Source organism: Ranitomeya variabilis, chromosome 6, assembly GCF_051348905.1.
Source record: "Ranitomeya variabilis isolate aRanVar5 chromosome 6, aRanVar5.hap1, whole genome shotgun sequence".
Classification (NCBI taxonomy): Eukaryota; Metazoa; Chordata; class Amphibia; order Anura; family Dendrobatidae; genus Ranitomeya; species Ranitomeya variabilis.
Genome location: NC_135237.1, coordinates 578,169,795 through 578,192,582, shown reverse-complemented (window position 1 = coordinate 578,192,582; position 22,788 = coordinate 578,169,795). Strand labels below are relative to the sequence as shown.

Sequence of the window (22,788 nt, the reverse complement as noted above, 5' to 3'; positions counted from 1 at the left end):
GGATGATGCGATTAAAAATCGCATTGCACTCGCATTGCACTTGCATGACAATCGCATACGTTACATCCGTTTTTTCGGTCCAGATTACGGACCGATTTGTCTCTCGGCAGTGGAAATGAGCCCTTAGTAGATCATTAGAGACTTTAGTGAGGGCAGTTTCCGTAGAGTATAAGGCTATGTGCACACGATGCGGATTTAGTGCGGATCCGCAGAGGATTTTTCCGCACAGAAACGCTGCAGATCCGCACTGTGATTTACAGTACAATGTAAATCAATAGTGAAAAAAAAAAAGCTGTGCAGATGGTGCGGAGAAATCAGGGCGGAAACGCTGCGGATTTAAAAGAAGTGCATGTCAGTTCTTTTGTGCGTTTCTGCACCCTTCCATTATAGAAATACGCAAGTGGTAAAAACTGCAGAAAATCCGCATCAATTCCACATAAAAACCGCACAAAATCCGCAGCAAATCCGCAGCAATTCTGCACCTGAGGTTTCTGCCAGGAGATGCGGATTTTGTGCAGAAATTTCTGCACCCCATTCCGCAACGTGTGCACATAGCCTAAAGAGCGGAAATGGGATTGTGGCGAGTCAAGAAGAGGGTGATCTGAGAGATAGCGGATTAGACGGGAGAGACCAGGCGTTCCAGGAGTTTAGAGATGAAGGAAAGATTAGAGACCGGTCTATAGTTAGCGGCACAGTTTTGGTCGAGGAAAAACAATAATCAAAAAGCACGGTTTATATAATGAGGCTGAGAGCATGTTAAAGTCAAACTCTCCCAGTATATAATAATCATATAATTACTAAGGTGGAGTACTCCCAACAATACCTTTAAGACAGAAAGAGAAAGAGTAGCAAAAAGACCACCAAATAATAAAATAAGTCACTTTTATTAAATAATCAGACAAATAATCAGACACAATGGAATTAGACATAATACAAGACCAAATAAAGGGGAAGGAGGAGACATGCAGGCAAACAAGGGGGAGACTGTAGGTCAAAGATAGGACTTGGGCAAGAAGAGAAAGGAAATAACCACAAAAAGGAGAGACACCACTCCCCCTTTGATAAAGCGAGCACGCGAAACGCGCGTCGGGGTCATGGGAAACCTGTCTAAGGTCCGGACTTACGATGGGTGAGGAGACATCCCATTTTAGCACTTTACATCTGGGTGGAATATACAGTAGGTATACCGTATAACCCTCTACAGCATCCACCTGTCAGTGCTATTTATGTGCACATTTCAGCACCTTATTGTGATTATTTCCTTTCTCTGCTTGCCCAAGTCCTATCTTTAGACCTACAGTCTCCCCTTGTTTACCTGCATGTCTCCTCCTTCCCCTTTATTAGTTCTTGTATTATATCTAGTTTGATTGTGTCTGATTATTTAATTAAAGCTACTTATTTATTTTATTATTTTGTGGTCTTTTTGCTACTTTTTTTTACTTTCAGTCTTAAAAGTTTTGGTCCAGGGATGTTTTTTTAAATAATGGATGCATGATGGCATGTTTAAACAGGAGGGAAAGATACCGGAAGAGAGAGAGAGGTTGAATATTTTTATTAGGGGAGTGGTGACAGCGGGGGAAAGGAGGAGATGTGAGGGAATAGGGTCACTGATGCAAGTAGTAAGGCGAGAATATGCAAGGAGCAGGGTAAGTTCTCCTTCCGTGACTGGTTCAAAGACAGAGAGTGAGCGAGATGTTTAGGATTGTTGGATATTAAGGTATAAGTCACAAGTACCCATGTCAGCCCATAGATAACCTATGTATAGCATCCTCATAGGAGCCGCGACCACCAAGCTGAGTGCAGAACAGGAGTTTTATCTCATGCTCCATAGATAAAGGTGATGATTATTGGGATCATATTATACAGTGGATTGTGGAGCAGATGGCGTACACAGCCACACTGCACGGGCAACTCCAGTATTCACTAGCATGTTCCTTAGCGCTACAATGATCTCACAGTAACATGTCCTTGTTCTGTCTCTTTCAGACAACTACTTCCATATTGATCAAGACACAAGAAAATCAACAACGATGGAGCGAAAAATCAGTCACTCAATGAAGCAAAGCATGTCAAGTCATTCCATGAAACAGACGTCCGGCAAGGTGGAGTCTCATCGTTCATCTCATGCTATGGGTTGCCATTCGGAGACCAGGCATGGTGTTGAATCCAGCAAGCAGCTTTCTGTTGAAGGTCCCGGAGCCCACCATGCTTTTGAAGCTCATGCAGCTCACCATACTCAGGGAGCTCACCATGCTCAAGGAGGAATCCATGTTGCGGAAGCTCATCATGCTCACGGAGCTCACCATGCTCAAGGAGGTGTCCATGTTCTTGAAGCTCATAATGCTCAAGGAGCTCACCATGCTCAAGGAGGTGTCCATGTTCTTGAAGCTCATCATGCTCAAGGAGCTCACCATGCTCAAGGAGGTGTCCATGTTCTTGAAGCTCATCATGCTCACGGAGCTCACCATGCTCAAGGAGGTGTCCATGTTCTTGAAGCTCATCATGTTCACGGAGCTCACCATGCTCAAGGAGGTGTCCATGTTCTTGAAGCTCATCATGCTCAAGGAGGTGTCCATGTTTTTGAATCTCATCATGCTCATGGAGCTCACCATGCTCAAGGAGGTGTCCATGTTCTTGAAGCTCATCATGCTCACGGAACTCATCATGCTCAAGGAGGTGTCCATATTCTTGAATCTCATCACGGAGCTAACCATTCACATCATGCTCATGGAGTTCATCATGCTCACAGATCTCACCAAGGTCATGAAGCCCACAAAGTTCTTGAGGCTTCCCAAGCTTTCGAAGCCAACCTTGCTGATCAAGCTGACATAAATGAATCCTTGAGCCTTCAAGAGGCACTTGAAACCACTGAACCTGCCAAAGTCTCCCCCAGCATTGGAGGTTTCATAGCAGCTAAAACAAAGGAGAAAGTGAGCCTCTACCAGGCTATACTGAAAAATCTTGTGCCCGAGGAGGTCGCTGTGGCACTTCTGGAAGCCCAGGCTGCCACTGGTGGCATTATCCAGCTGTCAGGTAACCAGAAACTAACTCTAGAGGCAGCCGTACAACAAGGCGTTGTCGGACCAGAGTACCAGCCAAAACTGATTATTGCAAACAGTGCAGCGCTGGGCTACAAAGACAAAGAAGAAACCATATCTCTGTATCAAGCGTTCAAGAAAGGTTTGGTTAGTAAAAGTGATGCCACACGTTTCCTGGAGGCACAAGTAGCCACTGGTGGGATTATAGATTATGTGAGTGGCAACCGTGTATCTGTACCTGAGGCTCTGAAGCTCAACTACATAGATGAACATCTTCTGAAAACTGTTACCGAAAGTTCTCTGCTGGCCAAGTTGTACCTTAATCCCAACACACAAGACTACTCCACATACCAGGAACTCCTGTCCAAATGCTCAACAGATGCCGACACAGGGCTGCTCCTTCTTCCACTACAAGAAACTTTGCAAGGATTGAGGAAGTCCGTAACATATGAGCAACTCTTCAACGCCAAGATCATTAACCAAGTTCAGTATGACGAAATCATTCAAGGCAAGCTGACCATACAAAGCCTGGGAGGACTACAAGACGTGCAGCAATATTTGCAAGGTCAGGCAAGCATTGGGGGAGTCTACATAGAAAGCATAAAAGAAAAAATGAGTGTGTATCAAGCCATGAAGAAAAACTTCCTTCCATCGAACATGGCAGTTGCTCTTCTGGAAGCCCAGGCTGCCTCTGGCTTCATTATTGATCCAGTAAAGAATAGACGATTCACCGTCACTGAGGCCATTCAGGAGGAAATGATCGGCCTCGAGCTCCAAGAGAAACTACTGACAGCTGAAAGAGCCGCAGTTGGATTTAATGACCCCTACACTGGTAACAAGATTTCACTATTCCAAGCCATAAAGAAAGAATTAATTGACAAAAAGTTGGGTGTTAACTTGCTCGAAGTCCAAATTGCAACCGGAGGCATCATTGACCCACTCCACGGCTTCCATGTCCCATTAGATGTTGCCTACCAGCGTGGCTTATTTGATAAAGATTTGGCCAAAGTAATATTTGCCCCAAAAAATGACACTCGTGGGTTCCTGGACCCCAACACTGATGATTTACTAACTTACCAGGAATTGCAGAAGCTTTGCATGATGGACCCAGACTCAAATACTTTAATCTTTTCTGTGAAAATCGCACTCAATGGCTTAAGAGGAAAAGTTACAAGTGCTGAACTGCTGGACTCACTGGTCATTGATAAGACCACTTATGAAGATCTACAGCAGGGCAAGATATCCGTCCAAGATGTTGCTGCACAGGAGAATGTAAGACGATACCTTCAGGGAACTGGGTGCATTGCTGGAGTGGCCCTAGTATCTACTAATGAAAGAAAAAGCATTTACCAAGCAATGAAAGAACATCTTCTTATGCCGGGGACCTCTATGGCCTTGTTAGAAGCTCAGGCCGCTACCGGGTATCTGATCGACCCCGTAAAGAATCTGAAATTCTCTGTGGAAGATGCTGTGAAAAATGGACTGATTGGGACAGAGGTCTATGACAAACTTCTATCTGCTGAAAAAGCTGCTGTTGGATACAAGGACCCTTCTTCTGGAGAAAAACTTTCCCTATTTCAAGCCATTAAAAGGGGATTTGTGGAGCGGAACCATAGTATCCACCTCCTGGAAGCCCAGCTTGCTACTGGTGGAATTATAGATCCTTCAAAGAAGCATCGTGTCCCAGAGGAGGTGGCCTACACTCGCGGCTTCTTTGACCAAGAAACTTATAATTCTCTTCTTGAGCCCACAAATGACTTCAAAGGATTTTTTGATCCAGGTGCAAAACAAAACCTAACCTATGGACAATTACTGGAGAGATGCTTGATTGACTGTCATACGGGACTCTACCTGATTCCAGTGTTTGACAATACCCATGATGCCCTGAAGACGCCACACTCCTTTGTAGATTACCAAGTCAAGAAAACCTTGGAGCAGATAAAACTGACGGGAACATATGGGAAATTTAAAGGGCAAGTGGTTACAATGTGGCAGCTTCTGTTCTCAGAATATTTCACCATGGAGTTCAGAGAATCTCTCTTTAGACAGTATAAATCCGGGAGTCTCACTTTACAAGACTTGTCCAGCAGAGTCGATGGTGCAATTCAAACTTTGATGTCCTCTGCTAAAGTTACTTTTGCAGGACTGAGGGAAGCTGTTACACCCGGGCAACTGCTTGAGTCCGAAATTATCGACAAGGATTTGTTCCAAAAGTTGCAACAAGGAGAAGCTTCCGCGAAGGATGTGGTCAATATTGATTCGGTCAAAAAATATCTGCAGGGTACCGGGAGCATCGGCGGACTCCTCTTAACTGATACTCAAGAAAAGATTAGCATCTACCAAGCAAGGAGAAAGGGCTTACTAAGGCCTGGAACTTCCTTAATCCTTCTTGAAGCTCAAGCAGCAACAGGTTTTATAATTGACCCTGTAAAAAACCAAAAATATTCTGTTGATGAGGCCCTGAAGGCGAATATTATTGGTCCAGAATTCTATGAAAAGCTTCTGTCTGCAGAAAAATCAGTCACTGGTTATAAAGATCCATACACTGGAGAAGTAATTTCTCTGTTTCAGGCCATGACCAAGGACTTAATTGTCAAGGATCATGGGATTCGACTTCTTGAAGCTCAAATTGCCACCGGAGGAATCATAGACCCCATCAACAGCCATCGAATTCCTGTGGAAGTTGCTTACAAACGAGGATATTTTGACAAGAAAATGAATGTGATTCTCTCCGATCCAAGCGATGACACTAAGGGCTTTTTTGATCCAAACACCAATGAAAACTTAACTTATCTGCAGCTGAAGGAAAGATGCATCACTGACCCTTCCACCAGCCTTTGTCTTCTGCCATTGCAGAGCAGAAAGCGTCAGCTCAATATCAACTCATACATCAAAGATTCCTTCAGAAACTTAGAGATTTTTGTAAGATATGGAAGATTTAAGGGGCAGACTGTCTCAGCCTGGGTTCTGATAAATTCTGAGTACTTCAGTGAATGGAGAAGAAGAGAGATTCTAGAACAGGTTAGACTGAAGAAACTGACCATCGAACAAGTTGTCATATGGATTGAGGAAGAGATCAAGAAGTGGACTGAAATCAGTGTCCCCGCACTGAGGGGACAGGTGAATATTCATGACTTGTTGGAATATGAGATCCTTAACAAAGACCTATTTGAACAAGTTTTAGAAGGTAAAATTACAGCAGATGATGTCTTTAAGATGGAGAATGTTCAGAGGTATCTAAGTGGATCTGGTGTTCTTGGTGGGATTCTCATTCAACCCTCTAACCAAAGAATCAGTTTCTATGAAGCAACACAGAAGAATATCCTGCAGTCTAGTACAGTTCTTCCACTATTAGAAGCCCAGGCAGCCACTGGAAATATCATCGATCCTGTGAACAACCAAAGACTGTCTGTAGATGAAGCCCTCAAAGCTGAAGTCATTGACCCACATATTTACAACAGACTTATCTCTGCAGAAGAAGCCGTCACTGGCTACAAGGATCCAATTTCAGGAAAGAAAATCTCTCTCTTCCAAGCCATGCAGAAAGGCCTCATAGAAGAAAAGCATGCCAAGCAGCTCTTGGAAGCACAACTTGCCACTGGTGGAATAATCGATCCTATACACAACTTCCACCTCCCAAATTCTGTGGCCAGAAAACTCGGCTATATTAATGAAGAAGTACATGAAAGCTTGTCTAACCCTACCGATGACTCAAAGTCCTTCTATGACCCGAACACCAAAGAAAACGTTACCTACTCTGACCTCCTCAGTCGATCACAGAAGGATGAATCCACTGGCATGTTCTTGCTTCCATTGCCCCAACACTTTGCTGAAGTTCCAGTGCAGAACATTTATACTGATGAGGAGGTACACCAAGTGTTCAAAAACACCCGAGTGGAAGAAAGAAATATGACAATTTGGCAATTGATTTACTCCGGATACTTCACTGAAGAGCAAAGAATTGAAATTCTGATAAAATATAAGTCAAAGAAAGTGACCCTGGAAGAGCTGATCAGAGAAATTTTGCAAATTGTCAAGAACAATGAAATTAGGATGACAACTCATTTAAGTTTTCAAGGACTGCGAGGAAGCGTGCCATTAGTATGGCTCCTGGACCTGGGGATTATCACACAGAAAACCTTCGATGAACTGGTTCAAGGGGTCAAGTCCATTGAGGAAGTCTCTCAAATGAGCAATGTCAAAAAATATTTGCAAGGCACCGGATGCATCACTGGCATTTTCCTACCATCATCACAGGAGAAGATGAGCATTTATCAAGCCATGAAAAAGAACCTCATCATGCCTGGCGTTGGTATAATGCTCCTAGAAGCTCAGGCTGCAACTGGGTTCATCATTGACCCAGTAAAGAATGAGAAACATACAGTGGACAGTGCTGTGAAGTCTGGTGTTGTTGGGCCTGAACTTCATGAAAAACTCCTGATTGCAGAAAGTGCGGTGACGGGATACATTGACCCTTACACGGGCAACAAGATATCGCTGGCTGAAGCAATAAACAAAAAACTTATTCCAAAAAAGGATGGACTACTACTCCTGCAAGCTCAGCTAGCTGGCGGAGGAATTGTAGATCCTATTCATGGTCATTATGTTCCATTGCAAGTCGCGTACAAAATGGGGTTTCTGGACGAAGAACTGTCCAAACAAACAGACTCTCTGAACATTTACTTTGATCCAAACACAAAAGAAAAACTGAGCTACCAGCAACTGAAAGAAAGATCTTACACCGACTCGGAAACTGGTTCTTTGCTTCTGTCTCTTTCGGAATGTGCGGCAACATGTGCCGAACAACACGTCACTGATGTATTAAAATCGGTTATGGTCACCGTCAGTGTTGGAAGATTCAATGGCCAAAGCGTATCTCTGTGGGAACTTCTGAATTCAGAGTATGTGAGTGTCGATAAGCTGAAAGAACTACTACTCCTTTACAAAAACAGCAGCTCAGAGGCTCTACAGGATATCATAAAAACCGTCACCACCATCATCGAGGAAACCGATGCAAGCAGCACCAAAATCAAATTTAAGGGCTTTCGCAAACAGGTATCTGCAAGCGACCTCTTCCAGTCAAATGTCATAGACAAGCAAACTCTGGATGACCTTAACTTGGGTAAGAAAACCATTGTGGAAGTGACAGAGATGGACAACGTGAAACGCTATCTACAAGGTACAAACTGTATTGCAGGAATTCTGCTACAGTCCACCAACACCAAGATGAGTATATATGAGGCAATGCTGAAACGTATCCTGAGGCCTGGAACTGCGCTGGTCCTCTTAGAAGCTCAGGCAGCCACTGGGTTCATAGTAGATCCAGTAAAGAATAGGAAGCTATCGGTGGACGAGGCTCTGACTGAAGGCTTGATAGGGCTTGATGTGCATGCTAAGCTGCTCTCTGCTGAACAGGCCGTAACCGGTTACACTGATCCATATACAGGAGACAAGATTTCCCTGTTTCAAGCCATGCAAAAAAAAATAATAGTTGAATGTCATGGAATCCGTCTTCTAGAGGCTCAGATTGCCACCGGAGGTATTATTGATCCAGTGCATAGTCACAGAGTTCCTGTAGAGGTTGCCTATCAACGTGGTTACTTCAATGAGGAGATTAATCGAATCCTTTCAGATCCCAGTGATGATACTAAAGGTTTCTTTGACCCAAACACGCACGAGAACCTTACCTATCTTCAGCTAGTAGAGCGATGCATCCCAGACCCTGAAACTGGATTGTATCTGCTACAGGTAGTAAAGAAAGGAGAAAACTACTTCTATATCACTGACCAAATGAAATCCGATCTAACCTCAAGACACATCAGACTGCAGGTCGGAAAATTTGCCAATCGAACAGTGACAGTCTGGGAAATCCTCTCTTCCCATTATTTTACAGAGCTCAAAAGGAGAGAATTGATAAAACTGTACACATTGGGTGTGCTGAACATAGAATATCTGATCTCCAGCCTCACCACCATCATCGAAGAATATGAAGCCAAAAGTAGCATCCTGAAATTCCAAGGACTCAAGGGCGAAGTGAGCGCTACGGAGTTGTATAACGCAGACATCATTGACGAAAAGACCATAGATGACCTGAATCAAGGCAGAAAAACTATACAAGCTGTGTCTCAACAAGAGAATGTTAGAAAGTACCTCCGAGGTACTGGTTATATAGCTGGAATTCTGACCTTACCCAACAATGAAACCATAAACATTTTTGAGGCTATGAAGAGAGATATTATATCCAGAGACATTGGCTTGAAACTTCTGGAGGCTCAAATCTCAACAGGATTTCTGGTCGATCCTTCAAATAATCAGACCCTCAATATACCCGAGGCATTGTCTGCAGGTCTCATTACTGAGGAAGATCAGCAACATCTTGACATTGCTGAAAAAGCATTTTGTGGATTTACTGATCCAGAATCTGGCGGAAAAATCTCGCTCTTCCAAGCAGTCAAGAAAGGAATCGTACCAAAAGAGCAAGGAATCCTACTTTTAGAATCCCAGCTGTCTACTGGGGGCATCGTCGATCCCATTAACAATTACAGACTTCCTTTGCATGTGGCCTACAGAAAGGGTTATTTGGATGAAGACTTCTACATTATGATTTTAAATTCTGTTAGTGGAAAGGGGAGATTTGTGGACCCCAATACCCATGAAAGAATTACATATAAAGACTTATTGGAGCGATGTTTCAAAGATGCAAATACCGGAATGTACCTATTACAAGTCGCAGAAAAACGTGATGACTACTTCTACATTGATGAACCAACTAAAAACATTCTGGTAGCAACCACCGTGAAGATGAATGAAGGCAAGTTCAAGGGCAAAGATATTTCACTATGGGACCTCTTAAGCTCAACTTACATTTCGGAAGAAAATCGAAAAGACCTAATAAAGAAATACAAGTTGAAGACCTCAACTACAATTAATGATATAGCAAATAGAATTCTGTCAATTATCGAAGACAAGGCGAAAGGTCAGAATGACATCTGGTTCCAGGGACTGAGGAAACAAGTGACTGCAGCAGAACTGTTTGATGCGGGTATAATCAGCAGAGAGACTCTGGATGGATTACAGCAGGAGCCAAAGACTGTGGTGGAAGTAGCAAAGACGGACTCAATTAAAAGATACCTCGAGGGAAGCAGCTGCATTGCTGGCGTACTTATTCCATCAACGCAAGATCCCACCAAAAATGAAAAGTTGAACATCTATGATGCCATGCTGAGACGCTTACTAAGACCAGGAACAGCTCTGATCTTGCTGGAAGCGCAGGCAGCGACTGGCTTTGTAATCGACTGCGTACGAAACAGGAAACTTTCAGTTGATGAAGCTTTACCAGCTGGAGTAATTGGTCATGAGATCTATGAAAAGCTTCTAACTGCAGAAAAAGGAGTGACTGGCTACACAGACCCCTACACCGGTGACAAAATCTCCTTGTTCCAAGCCATGCAGAAAGATTTAATTGTAAAGGAACATGGCATTCGCTTACTGGAAGCCCAGATTGCTACTGGAGGCATTATTGACCCGGTTCACAGCCATCGTGTCCCAGTGGAGGTCGCATACAAACGAGGTTACTTTAATGAAGAAATGAATCAAATCTTATCTGACCCTACTGATGACACAAAGGGATTCTTTGATCCTAACACTCATGAAAACCTCACTTACCTTCAGCTTCTCCAGAGATGCACTCAAGACCCAGACACTGGATTATACATGCTGGAATTAAAGCCCATTAGATTCTCTATATCCCAGGTCCAAACTACATTAAACACCAGGACGATTCAAGTCACCTCCGGAGAATTCAAAGGAAAGAGCATTTCAATTTGGGAGTTCCTTAACTCTGAACACATTACGAAGGAGAAAAGAGAGGAGCTGCTGAAGAAATATGAATCTGGAATATTGACTATTCAAGACATTATAACTATAGTTCTCAAAATCAATACAGAAGAGCTGGTAAATGTGTCCCAAGTCGATACAACAGACTCGTCTAATCAAGAAGTAAAACTTCAGGAGAACCTCAAGGCGGAGGTAGTGGATGTATCTGTGGGTGACTTCCAAGGACAGAGTATATCATTGTGGGATCTTCTAAATTCACGTTACTTCTCAGAACATAAAAGAATAGAAATCCTTCAGAGGCTGAAATACGGGACGCTAACTATTCAGGAGATTATTACATATGTCATTAAAGTCATTACGGAAGCGGAGACGATCAAGACTGATACCTTCCAACAAAAGGTAGCAGTGACTGTAGAAGCATCGAAGGAAGCGGAGACATCTAGACAAGATGATGAAATTCAGAAAGCTCTGCAAAGCATAAGCATGCACATTGAGCGAGGGCAGTATGCAGGACAGGAGGTTTCTGTGTGGGATCTTATTCACTCCAGACACATCCCTCACGAGACGCAACATGAACTGTTAGAAGATTATAAGGCAACAGTCAAAGACATTATGGAGATGGTCTTACAGTTAATTAAGGAGGGCGATGAGGCATTGAAGCTCCAATATAATTTGAAAGAGGAAGTTTATAAGACTTTGCAGACTGTCAAGATTGAAGTAGTTGAAGGCGAGTTTAAGGGGCAGACCCATATCCTGTGGGATCTATTGATGAGCAAGTATTTTTCGGAGGAGAAGAAGCGGGAGCTTCTCAGTCAATTTAATTCTGGGGCGATTACTGTAGACAAACTGATCAAAATAATCATCACAGTTATTTCCGAGACAGAAGAACGTAGCAGAAATTTGAAATTTAAGGGCCTCAGAAGACAAATCACAGCAACCGAACTTGTAACATCGGAAATCATTGACCAGGATTTGCTGACAGAGCTGGCTCAAGGAAGAAAGACTTTAGAAGAGGTGACCCAAATGGACAGCGTAAAGAGATACTTGGAGGGAACAAGCTGTATAGCAGGAGTGCTGGTACCATCTCTAAAAGATCCTTCAACAAAAGAGAAGATGACTATATATAATGCCATGTTAAAGAATATTCTTAGACCCGGGACCGCACTCGTTTTGCTAGAAGCTCAGGCAGCCACTGGATTTGTTATCGACCCAGTGAATAATACTAAGCTTTCTGTGGATGAAGCTGCTGCCACTGGTCTAATTGGTCCAGAACTTCACAAAAAGCTGTTGTCAGCAGAAAAAGCTGTAACTGGGTACAATGACCCTTACACCGGAGATAAAATTTCCCTCTTCCAAGCCATGCAAAAGGAACTGATTGTTAAAGAGCATGGCATCCGCCTCCTGGAGGCCCAGATTGCCACAGGAGGCATCATTGACCCAGTGCACAGTCATCGTCTTCCTGTGGAAGTTGCTTCTAAACGTGGCTACTTTGATGAAGAAATGAATCAGATCCTTTCAGATCCTACAGATGACACTAAAGGTTTCTTTGACCCAAATACTCATGAAAATCTTACCTATCTTCAGCTGCTTAGTCGATGCATTCAAGATCCAGATACTGGACTCTACCTGCTGGAAATGAAAGACAAAGCCACCTTGGCCACTGAAAAGACCTTGGAAGCTGTCTTGGCAACAAAAATTGTTGAAGTTAAAAGTGGCCAATTCATAGGCCAGAAGAAATCCATTCAGGAGCTCCTTCAGTCTGATTATTTTACAGAAGAAAAGAGACAAGAGCTCCTGAAAAAATACAAATCCAGAACTATAACAGTAGAAGAACTTACTACAACTATTGTAAAGACCATTGAGGAAAGAAAACCAAAAACAACCAGGCAGATTGTGAATGGATCCAGCACAATACAAACAGAAAAGCGGGAAGGGAAATTAAAGTCTGAGTTAGGGCTGGTCACAAAGGGAAAGCTCCAGGAGCAACAGGTCTCCGTGGCTGAAGAGAAAGTAGTTACTTCTGAAGAGGTCGATGGTGTCTTGTCTATTCCAGATAAAGTGGTCAAGTCTGAAATACAGATGGTTACTAAAGGAAAGGTCCAGGAGAAAAGGGTCTCCTTAACCGAAGAGCAGATTGTGACTTCTGAAAATACTTATTGCGCCTCGTCTTTGCCAGAAAAAACAATAAAACCCGCTATAGATGGAGACCTTCATAAAACATTAAATATATTCACCATCCATGTCCAAAAAGAAGAATTCCAAGGTAAGAGAGTGTCTCTTTGGGATATTCTCCACTCCAAATACATCTCAGAACAGCAGAGAAATACCCAGCTAAACAAATACCAGATATCTTTAGAAAAAGTGAAGCAAACCATTGTAAAATTAGTTGAAGGTTCAGAAACAAAATGTGTCAGAGATATACAACGGGAATTAGAAAGTAGGTTTACTGTGGTCACTGTCGGAAAATTCAAGGAGCAAAACCTTCCTGTCTGGTTTCTACTTCAGTCGAAATACTTCAGTGAGGAGAAGAGAAAAGAACTGCTAGAAAAGTACAGGTTGGGGGCATTAACCTTGGAGGAACTTCTGAAAACCATTACAGTAATTATTGAAGAGACGGAAAGAAGTCGCAATTTAAAATTTAAGGGTTTCCGGAGACAGGTGACAGCCACCGAACTTCTGCAATCCGAAATCATCGATCAAAATACTCTGAATGAGTTGACCGAAGGTAGTAAGACCATCGAGGAGGTCACTAAGATGGACAATGTGAAGAGATATCTTGAAGGAAGTAGCTCTATTGCTGGTGTGTTTGTGACCTCCAAGAAAGATCCCTCACAAAAAGAAAAGGTGACCATTTATAAAGCCATGCTGAATGGGAGACTAAGACCTGGAACGGCTTTGATTCTCCTCGAAGCTCAAGCAGCTACTGGATTTGTGATTGACCCTATTGAGAACAAGAAGCTTTCTGTAGATGAAGCTTTAGATGCAGGACTGATTGGACGGGAGATTTATGATAAACTCCTGTCAGCAGAAAGAGGAGTTACTGGCTACAAAGATCCCTATACGAATGAGAAAATCTCACTATTCCAAGCCATGAAAAAAGAGCTGATTGTGAAAGATCATGGAATCCGCCTTCTGGAAGCCCAGATAGCCACAGGAGGCATCATCGACCCAATACACAGTCACCGGGTCCCTGTGGAGGTCGCATATAAGCGAGGTTACTTTGATGAAGAGATGAACCAGATCCTTTCTGATCCCAGCGACGATACAAAGGGATTCTTTGATCCGAACACTCATGAGAACCTCACCTACCTTCAGCTCCTCCAGAGGTGTGTGACTGACCCAGACACGGGTCTCAGCTTGTTGGATATCAGTGGGAATAAATTTCCTTCCACTCAGATTGGCATAGAAAGTATATTGAAGTCCAGAACAATTACAGTCACACAAGGTCGCTTTAAAGGAAAAGATATCGCCATCTGGGAGATTCTCAATTCTGAAAACATTTCAGCAGAGAAAAGAGAAGAACTGATAAGAAAGTACAAATCTGGGACTTTATCCCTTGAAGAACTTATCACTGTACTCCTAAAAATCATTCAAGAAACTGAGATAACCTCATCCACAGACCGTCCAGTCATCACTGAGACTAAGAAACTGAATACTCTGACTGCTCAGCAAGATATGGCGGCAGAGCTGCTAATAAAGGCTGGTCCCACTGTACAGGAGGAAGGAATCCAGAAGGCTCTAGAAAGCATCCACATCAAAGTCACAAAAGGACAGTATGCTGCACGGCAGATGTCTCTATGGGATCTCATTCACTCCAAATACATATCGGAGACTAAAAGGCAAGAACTTCTAGGCAACTACAAGTTAACTGTCGAAGACATATTGCAGATAGTTACACAGTCTATTGAAGAGTTTGAGCAAAAAAACATCAAGTCAACCATTGAAGCAGAAGGCAAGCCAAAGGCAGAAAGAAGCGGACCCATCACAACACAAGAGCAGGAAGATCTCCTGAAGTCTGAATTGGTGGAGGCCTCTAGAGCAATACTCCATGGACAAAAGGTCTCAGTCTGGGAACTTCTGTATTCTGAATTCATCACCGAGAGTAAAAAGAATGAGATCTTACAGAATTATTCTTCCGGGGTCTGGAATCTGGAGGAGGTCATAAGAATTATCACAACTACTATTGAGAATACAGCCTCTGATGAGACTATCAGACTTGCTAATGGTGAACTCCACAAAGCTCTGAATGTCATCTCTGTAAACCTCACAACTCAGGAATTCCAAAAACAAAGACCATCGCTCTGGAAAGTTCTCCACTCCAAGTATCTCTCAGAAGGCAAGAGGAAGGAACAGCTGAGCAAACACCAGATCACTGTAGAAAAAGTGAAGCAAACTATTCTACAGTTAATAGATGATTCTGAACTTCGTAACAACCAAGAAATTCAAAATGAACTGGAGCTTAAATTCACTGAAGTAAGTTCTGGAGAATTTAAGGGACAGAATGTCTCTGTATGGTTCCTTCTTTATTCCAAGTATATTACAGAAGAAAAGAGGCAAGAATTACTTCAGAAGTACAGATCGGGGGCATTGACCTTGGAGGAACTTTTGAAAGCTATTACAACAATAATTGAAGAGACAGAAAGAATTCGCAGCTTGAAATTTAAGGGTTTCCGGAGACAGGTGACTGCCACTGAACTTCTGCAATCTGAAATCATCGATCAAAATACTCTGAATGAGTTGACTGAAGGCAGAAAGACCGTCGAGGAGGTCACTAAGATGGACAATGTGAAGAGATATCTTGAAGGAAGTAGCTCTATCGCTGGTGTGTTTGTGACCTCCAAGAAAGATCCCTCACAAAAAGAAAAGGTGTCCATTTATAAAGCCATGCTGAATGGGAGACTAAGACCTGGAACGGCTTTGATTCTCCTCGAAGCTCAAGCAGCTACTGGATTTGTGATTGACCCTATTGAGAACAAGAAGCTTTCTGTAGATGAAGCTTTAGATGCAGGACTGATTGGACGGGAGATTTATGATAAACTCCTGTCAGCAGAAAGAGGAGTTACTGGCTACAAAGATCCCTACACGAATGAAAAAATCTCACTGTTCCAAGCAATGAAAAAAGAGCTGATTGTGAAAGATCATGGAATCCGCCTTCTGGAAGCCCAGATAGCCACAGGAGGCATCATTGACCCAATACACAGTCACCGTGTCCCTGTGGAGGTCGCATATAAGCGAGGTTACTTTGATGAAGATATGAACCAGATCCTTTCTGATCCCAGCGACGATACAAAGGGATTCTTTGATCCGAACACTCATGAGAACCTCACCTACCTTCAGCTCCTCCAGAGGTGTGTGATTGACCCAGACACGGGTCTCAGCTTGTTGGATATCAGTGGGAACAAATTTCCTTCCACTCAGATTGGCATAGAAAGTATATTGAAGTCCAGAACAATTACAGTCACACAAGGTCGCTTTAAAGGAAAAGATATCGCCATCTGGGAGATTCTCAATTCTGAATACATTTCAGCAGAGAAAAGAGAAGAACTGATAAGAAAGTACAAATCTGGGACTTTATCCCTTGAAGAACTTATCACTGTACTCCTAAAAATCATTCAAGAAACTGAGATAACCTCATCCACAGACCGTCCAGTCATCACTGAGACTAAGAAACTGAATACTCTGACTGCTCAGCAAGATATGGCGGCAGAGCTGCTAATAAAGGCTGGTCCCACTGTACAGGAGGAAGGAATCCAGAAGGCTCTAGAAAGCATCCACATCAAAGTCACAAAAGGACAGTATGCTGCACGGCAGATGTCTCTATGGGATCTCATTCACTCCAAATACATATCGGAGACTAAAAGGCAAGAACTTCTAGGCAACTACAAGTTAACTGTCGAAGACATATTGCAGATAGTTACACAGTCTATTGAAGAGTTTGAGCAAAAAAACATCAAGTCAACCATTGAAGCAGAAGGCAAGCCAAAGGCAGAAAGAAGCGGACCCATCACAACACAAGAGCAGGAAGATCTCCTGAAGTCTGAATTGGTGGAGGCCTCTAGAGGAATACTCCATGGACAAAAGGTCTCAGTCTGGGAACTTCTACATTCTGAATTCATCACTGAGAGTAAAAAGAATGAGATCTTACAGAATTATTCTTCCGGGGTCTGGAATCTGGAGGAGGTCATAAGAATTATCACAACTACTATTGAGAATACAGCATCTGATGAGACTATCAGACTTACTAATGGTGAACTCCACAAAGCTCTGAATGTCATCTCTGTAAACCTCACAACTCACGAATTCCGAAAACAAAGACCATCGCTCTGGAAAGTTCTCCACTCCAAGTATCTCTCAGAAGGCAAGAGGAAGGAACAGCTGAGCAAACACCAGGTTACTGTAGAAAAAATGAAGCAAACTATTCTACAATTAATAGATGATTCTGAACTTGGTAACGACCAAGAAATCCAAAATGAACTGGAGCTTAAATTCACTGAAGTAAGTTCTGGAGAATTTAAGGGACAGAATGTCTCTGTATGGTTCCTTCTCTATTCCAAGTATATTACAGAAGAAAAGAGGCAAGAATTACTTCAGAAGTACAGATCGGGGGCATTGACCTTGGAGGAACTCTTGAAAGCTATTACAACAATAATTGAAGAGACAGAAAGAATTCGCAGCTTGAAATTTAAGGGTTTCCGGAGACAGGTGACTGCCACTGAACTTCTGCAATCTGAAATCATCGATCAGAATACTCTAAATGAGTTGACTGAAGGCAGAAAGACCGTCGAGGAGGTCACTAAGATGGACAATGTGAAGAGATATCTTGAAGGAAGTGGCTCTATCGCTGGTGTGTTTGTGACCTCCAAGAAAGATCCCGCACAAAAAGAAAAGGTGACCATTTATAAAGCCATGCTGAATGGGAGACTAAGACCTGGAACGGCTTTGATTCTTCTCGAAGCTCAAGCAGCTACTGGATTTGTGATTGACCCTATTGAGAACAAGAAGCTTTCTGTAGATGAAGCTTTAGATGCAGGACTGATTGGACGGGAGATTTATGATAAACTCCTTTCAGCAGAAAGAGGAGTTACTGGCTACAAAGATCCCTACACGGATGAGAAAATCTCACTGTTCCAAGCCATGAAAAAAGAGCTGATTGTGAAAGATCATGGAATCCGCCTTCTGGAAGCTCAGATAGCCACAGGAGGCATCATTGACCCAATACACAGTCACCGTGTCCCTGTGGAGGTCGCATATAAGCGAGGTTACTTTGATGAAGAGATGAACCAGATCCTTTCCGATCCTAGTGACGATACAAAGGGATTCTTTGATCCGAACACTCATGAGAACCTCACCTACCTTCAGCTCCTACAGAGGTGTGTGACTGACCCAGAAACGGGTCTGTATTTGTTAGATGTAAGTGACCGCAAACTGGCCCTACAGGAAGAACAAAAAGTAAAATCCGTTCTACAGTCTAGAAGTGTACAAGTCGATGTTGGCAGATTTAAAGGAAAAGAAACCTCTGTGTGGGATCTTCTATATTCTCAGTACATATCAGTGGAAAAACGAGAAGAACTACTGAAGAAGTATCGTGCCAGCACACTGACCATTGAAGAGCTGATGACCATCCTTATAACAATTATCACTGAAACTCATAGTCAATCTGTGTCCTCCGTAGAAAGCTCAATTAAACAGTCTTTTCAGTCTGTTACAGTAAAAATATCTACAGGAAATCTTCAAGAAGAATCCATGTCCCTCTGGGACCTTCTACATTCGAAATATATCCCAGAGGACAAGAGGGAAGAATTGATCGAGAAGTACAAGTCCGGAACATTGACCATTCAAGAAATCATCAACATCGTCTTATCCATGATTCATGGGTCATCAAAAGCTGAAGTGATTGTAAAGGAGGAGGTCAGAGTAACATCAGCTCCCATCCACTTCGACCATTGGCCTTCAGAACAACAAGTCCAAAATGCTCTACTAGTAATTCCCAGTGTCTTGTCTGAAAAACAATCGCAGCAGGAGAGCGTTTCAGCCTGGGACCTTCTCAACAGCGAACAGTTGCCAAAGGATAAGAAGAATGAACTTCTACAGACATTTACAGCTTCTGTCAGAGAAGTTATAAGCACCTGTGGCAGCATCCTTAAAGACCCTTCAATCAAAGCTTCTGAACTTATTACTATCAGCGGACAACAGCAAAAAACATTCCAGTCCTCCACATCCCTGGTCTCCGTAGGTCAGACTTGTACTAGCAGCTCATCAATTCTTGGAAGTGAAGCTGCTGAAACAAAGAAGGCTCAGACACAGGACTTTCTCAAGACCGTGGACCTCACACTGACCGTAGGTCAGCTCAAGGATCACAAAAGTTCTGTATGGGAATTACTGCATTCTTCATATGTTACACCTGAAAAGAAGAATGAACTCATAGAAGGGTATGAAAGCGGAAGGCTGTCTCTTGCAGAGCTTATGAAATGTATCATGGAAATCTTTATGAAAGCTGAGGAAGCCACCTTAGAAGTTTCAAGTCATCATACCGTCACAGTATCATCTGAGAAGACAGATGCTGAGTATCCAGAGGCAATCCAGAAGTCTCTGCAAGCATTTTCTCTTGATAATTATAGTGGTGAATTTGCTGGACGGAGCACTTCCCTGTGGCATTTACTACACTCTGCAGCCATTACCCAAAGCATGCGTAGGCAACTACTCACAAAGTACTACACCACGGTCAAAACCATAGTTACTACACTGATCAATGAAGTCCAAAGGAAAGCCTTCTCAATCAAGCCAGACACTGAGACGTTCCTCAGATCAGTCAAAGTACAGGTCAGCATCGGCGAATTCAAGTTAGAAGGCAAAACTCATTCTCTTTGGGATCTTCTTCACTCAAAGTATCTCACGGAAGACAAAAGAAGAGAGCTCATTGAGAAATATGAATCCAAATCCATAACATGGGAAGAAATGTTCAAAAATATTACTGCAGTCATAAAAGAAACTGAGGAGAAGAGCCGAAATATCAAGTTTTCTGGTTTACGGAGGCAAGTGTCAGCTTCTGAACTGCTGAAGTCTGAAATTATCGACCAGGACACGCTTTTACAGTTGGCTCATGGAACCAAATCCTTACAAGAAGTGACTCAGATGAATACTGTGAAGAGATATCTGGAGGGAACCAAATGCATTGCTGGTGTTCTTGTTCCTTCTAAAGCTGACCCAACCGTCAAGGAGAAAATGAGCATCTATGACGCCATGCTGAAGCGCATAATAAGACCAGGGACGGCATTGGTTTTACTTGAGGCTCAAGCAGCCACTGGATTCATTGTTGACCCAATAAAAAATGCCAAGCTCACCGTAGATGAAGCTGTAGCTAGTCGTGTATTTGGCAAAGAGCTTCACTCAAAACTCCTGTCTGCTGAGAGGGCTGTGACGGGCTACAATGACCCAACTACAAACCAGAAAATCTCATTGTTCCAGGCAATGCAGAAAGACCTCATTGTCAAGGATCATGGTATTCGCCTGCTGGAAGCTCAGATTGCAACTGGTGGTATTATTGACCCAGTGCACAGTCACCGTGTCCCCGTGGATGTGGCCTACAAGCGAGGCTACTTTGATGAGGTGATGAACCAGATCCTTTCCGATCCTTCTGATGACACCAAAGGTTTCTTTGACCCCAACACTCATGAAAATCTCACCTACCTGCAGCTGATCCAGAGGGCTGTCCAAGATGCTGATACCGGACTGCTCATGTTGGAGGTGGCCAACAAATAAATTCACCTCAACAAGTTTTCCTTATGAAAACTTCAACTTTATGGTTGGAAATCTAAAATAAAAAAAGACCTTTAACCTCATGTCCCTCAGGGTTTTACTAACAAAGGAAAACCATTCTACATTTCTTGGGTTTCTGTGACATCTGGAACTTTCTTTGAAGGGAAAACTGGTGTTCGGGCTTTTTGACTGTGGTTTACGGCTATACATCAGCAGGACTTGCTGAATTCTGCTTCATTAACATTTCCATTTATTCCTTGATGCGAGAATCTTAACAATTTTGCTTCCTAAAGAAATGACTGTATGACCTGAAGTTTGGTGTCCACTGTTAATTGTCAGAACTTATCTGCCTATTGAGCAGTACAATCGGCGTTGGACGGGCCCAGAACGACCAATGTAAGCACTTCATGAAGATGCAACATTCGAGCTGCTGGTCTTGTTGGTTGTATTGGTAATTGTGCTGGACTTTCCTCCAGCGAGGTCCTCAGTTCTGAGGTCAAATCAAATCAATGTTGAAAGCAAGAAGAAGAAAGAGTCATGTCCCGTGTGCTTTTTACAGCTTGTACTTAACATTTTGAATAAACTTGTAACTTTATTTTATCCAGTGACATCTCGCACTTTTCTTAAAATGTTTTTATTTTCTTGCATTTAAAGGCTTAATCCACAACTTGGACAACCCTTCTGAATCCCTGATTCCTCCCAATAAAAAAACAAGAGTTATACTCCTCTCGGTGCCATTCCGGCAATGTCTGCAATGTCTCCCAGTGCTCATGTGACATTATGTCACGCGATCCCTGAGGACAATCAGCAGTTGCTTCATTCTCACTCAAGACCTTGAGGAAATGAGAGCAGCTGCTGTCGCACATCCTCCAGAGGTCAATTACGTCCCTGGGGGGGATCATGTAGCCATCACTGATTGACCACAGTGATCACGTGACATGGGAGAGCCACTGCTGAAAAGTTTTCGGAGGCAAATATGTGTTGTTTTATTGGGGGTAAGCCTAGTGACTTGGCAGCATCAGTCCTGGATCACTCTGTCCCAGGACTGCGCCGTTTGTTTTGTTGACCTTTCATCCTGAGACTTTAGTTTGGACCTTGGTACTGGCACCAGTAAGGCTTACTGGGAGTATTGCCATCTCAAACACTTCTGACAAATTCACAAGCTTAACCATAAATGTGTGGTAGCCAGGTACAGACTCGGGCTGAAATTCAGTCCTGGCAATTGAAATCACACAGGCCCATGTTGTAACCGTCCCCATGAACCAGTTGGGATATATTACTAATATTACCCTGGATGAAGGAAAGGAAGATTTTCTACAAGACCAATATATCTAATGATACCCATGGCCTGCTGGGGTAAGTGACGGAGTAAGCAACTTTGTGCTCCATCACAACTCTTAACAATATGGGTATCTTGATAGCACTGATTCTGTTAGCAACATAGCAGACAAGGCAGCCCATGACCAGACAGGCCCTTCTAGCATTTGCCAGATGGCCAGTCCGGCCCTGGTGGTAGCTGTGGATCCTACTGAAGGGCCATGCATCTGTATCCAGAATGGGGCTGGACCGTGCAGTGCATCTGCCTGGGCTCCAACTGAGGAGCAGGAACTTCCTGCTCCTTTTTGGGGCTGTTAACCCAACCCCCTGGGTTAACCCATTCTGTCTCTGCCCTTAACATACAGGCAAGTAACACAATGAACATTATGAAACATTACTAACACAGCTCAGAACATAGGAATAAAAGGGCAATACATTAATACACAAGGCATAAGAAATACAGACATTACTAAATGGGTACACCGTCCGGGTAGCACATAAGATGTACTGGCCCAGCACATGGGAGAGCACATGGGAGAGGGACAGAAGCAATGAGGTTCTCTGCCACCTCCTTACACCTGCATTTAATAATAATAATAATAATAATAATAATAATAATCTTTATTTATATAGCGCCAACATATTCCGCAGCGCTTTACAGTTTAACAGTTTCACAACAGTCATAGGTAACAACGTTAACAATACAATAATTAAAGCACAATAAGCCGCCCCTGCTCGTGAGAGCTTACACTCTACAATGAGGTGGGGGAGATACAAAGTACAGGTGAGTATTTACAATGGTGTATTTACAATGAGGGTCCAGCCATCTTCAGGGGGTGGG

The 22,788-nt window shown here is 43.0% G+C and overlaps 1 protein-coding gene across 2 annotated transcripts in view; it reads left to right on the top strand.

The window, feature by feature from the left end:
* The window catches only part of EPPK1 (epiplakin 1), an 82,099-nt gene extending 60,863 nt beyond the window's left edge, over positions 1 to 21,236 (top strand). The window contains exons 2-3 of one of the 2 annotated variants that reach the window (XM_077271552.1): positions 1,987 to 2,622; positions 2,677 to 21,236. In XM_077271552.1, coding sequence (XP_077127667.1) covers positions 2,031 to 2,622; positions 2,677 to 20,633 — 18,549 coding nt within the window. In that variant the 5' untranslated portion in view covers positions 1,987 to 2,030 and the 3' untranslated portion in view covers positions 20,634 to 21,236. Of the gene's footprint in view, positions 1 to 1,986 lie in introns of both variants that reach the window. The other variant, XM_077271551.1, reaches the window with a different exon arrangement.
* Positions 21,237 to 22,788: the final 1,552 nt, after the last annotated feature.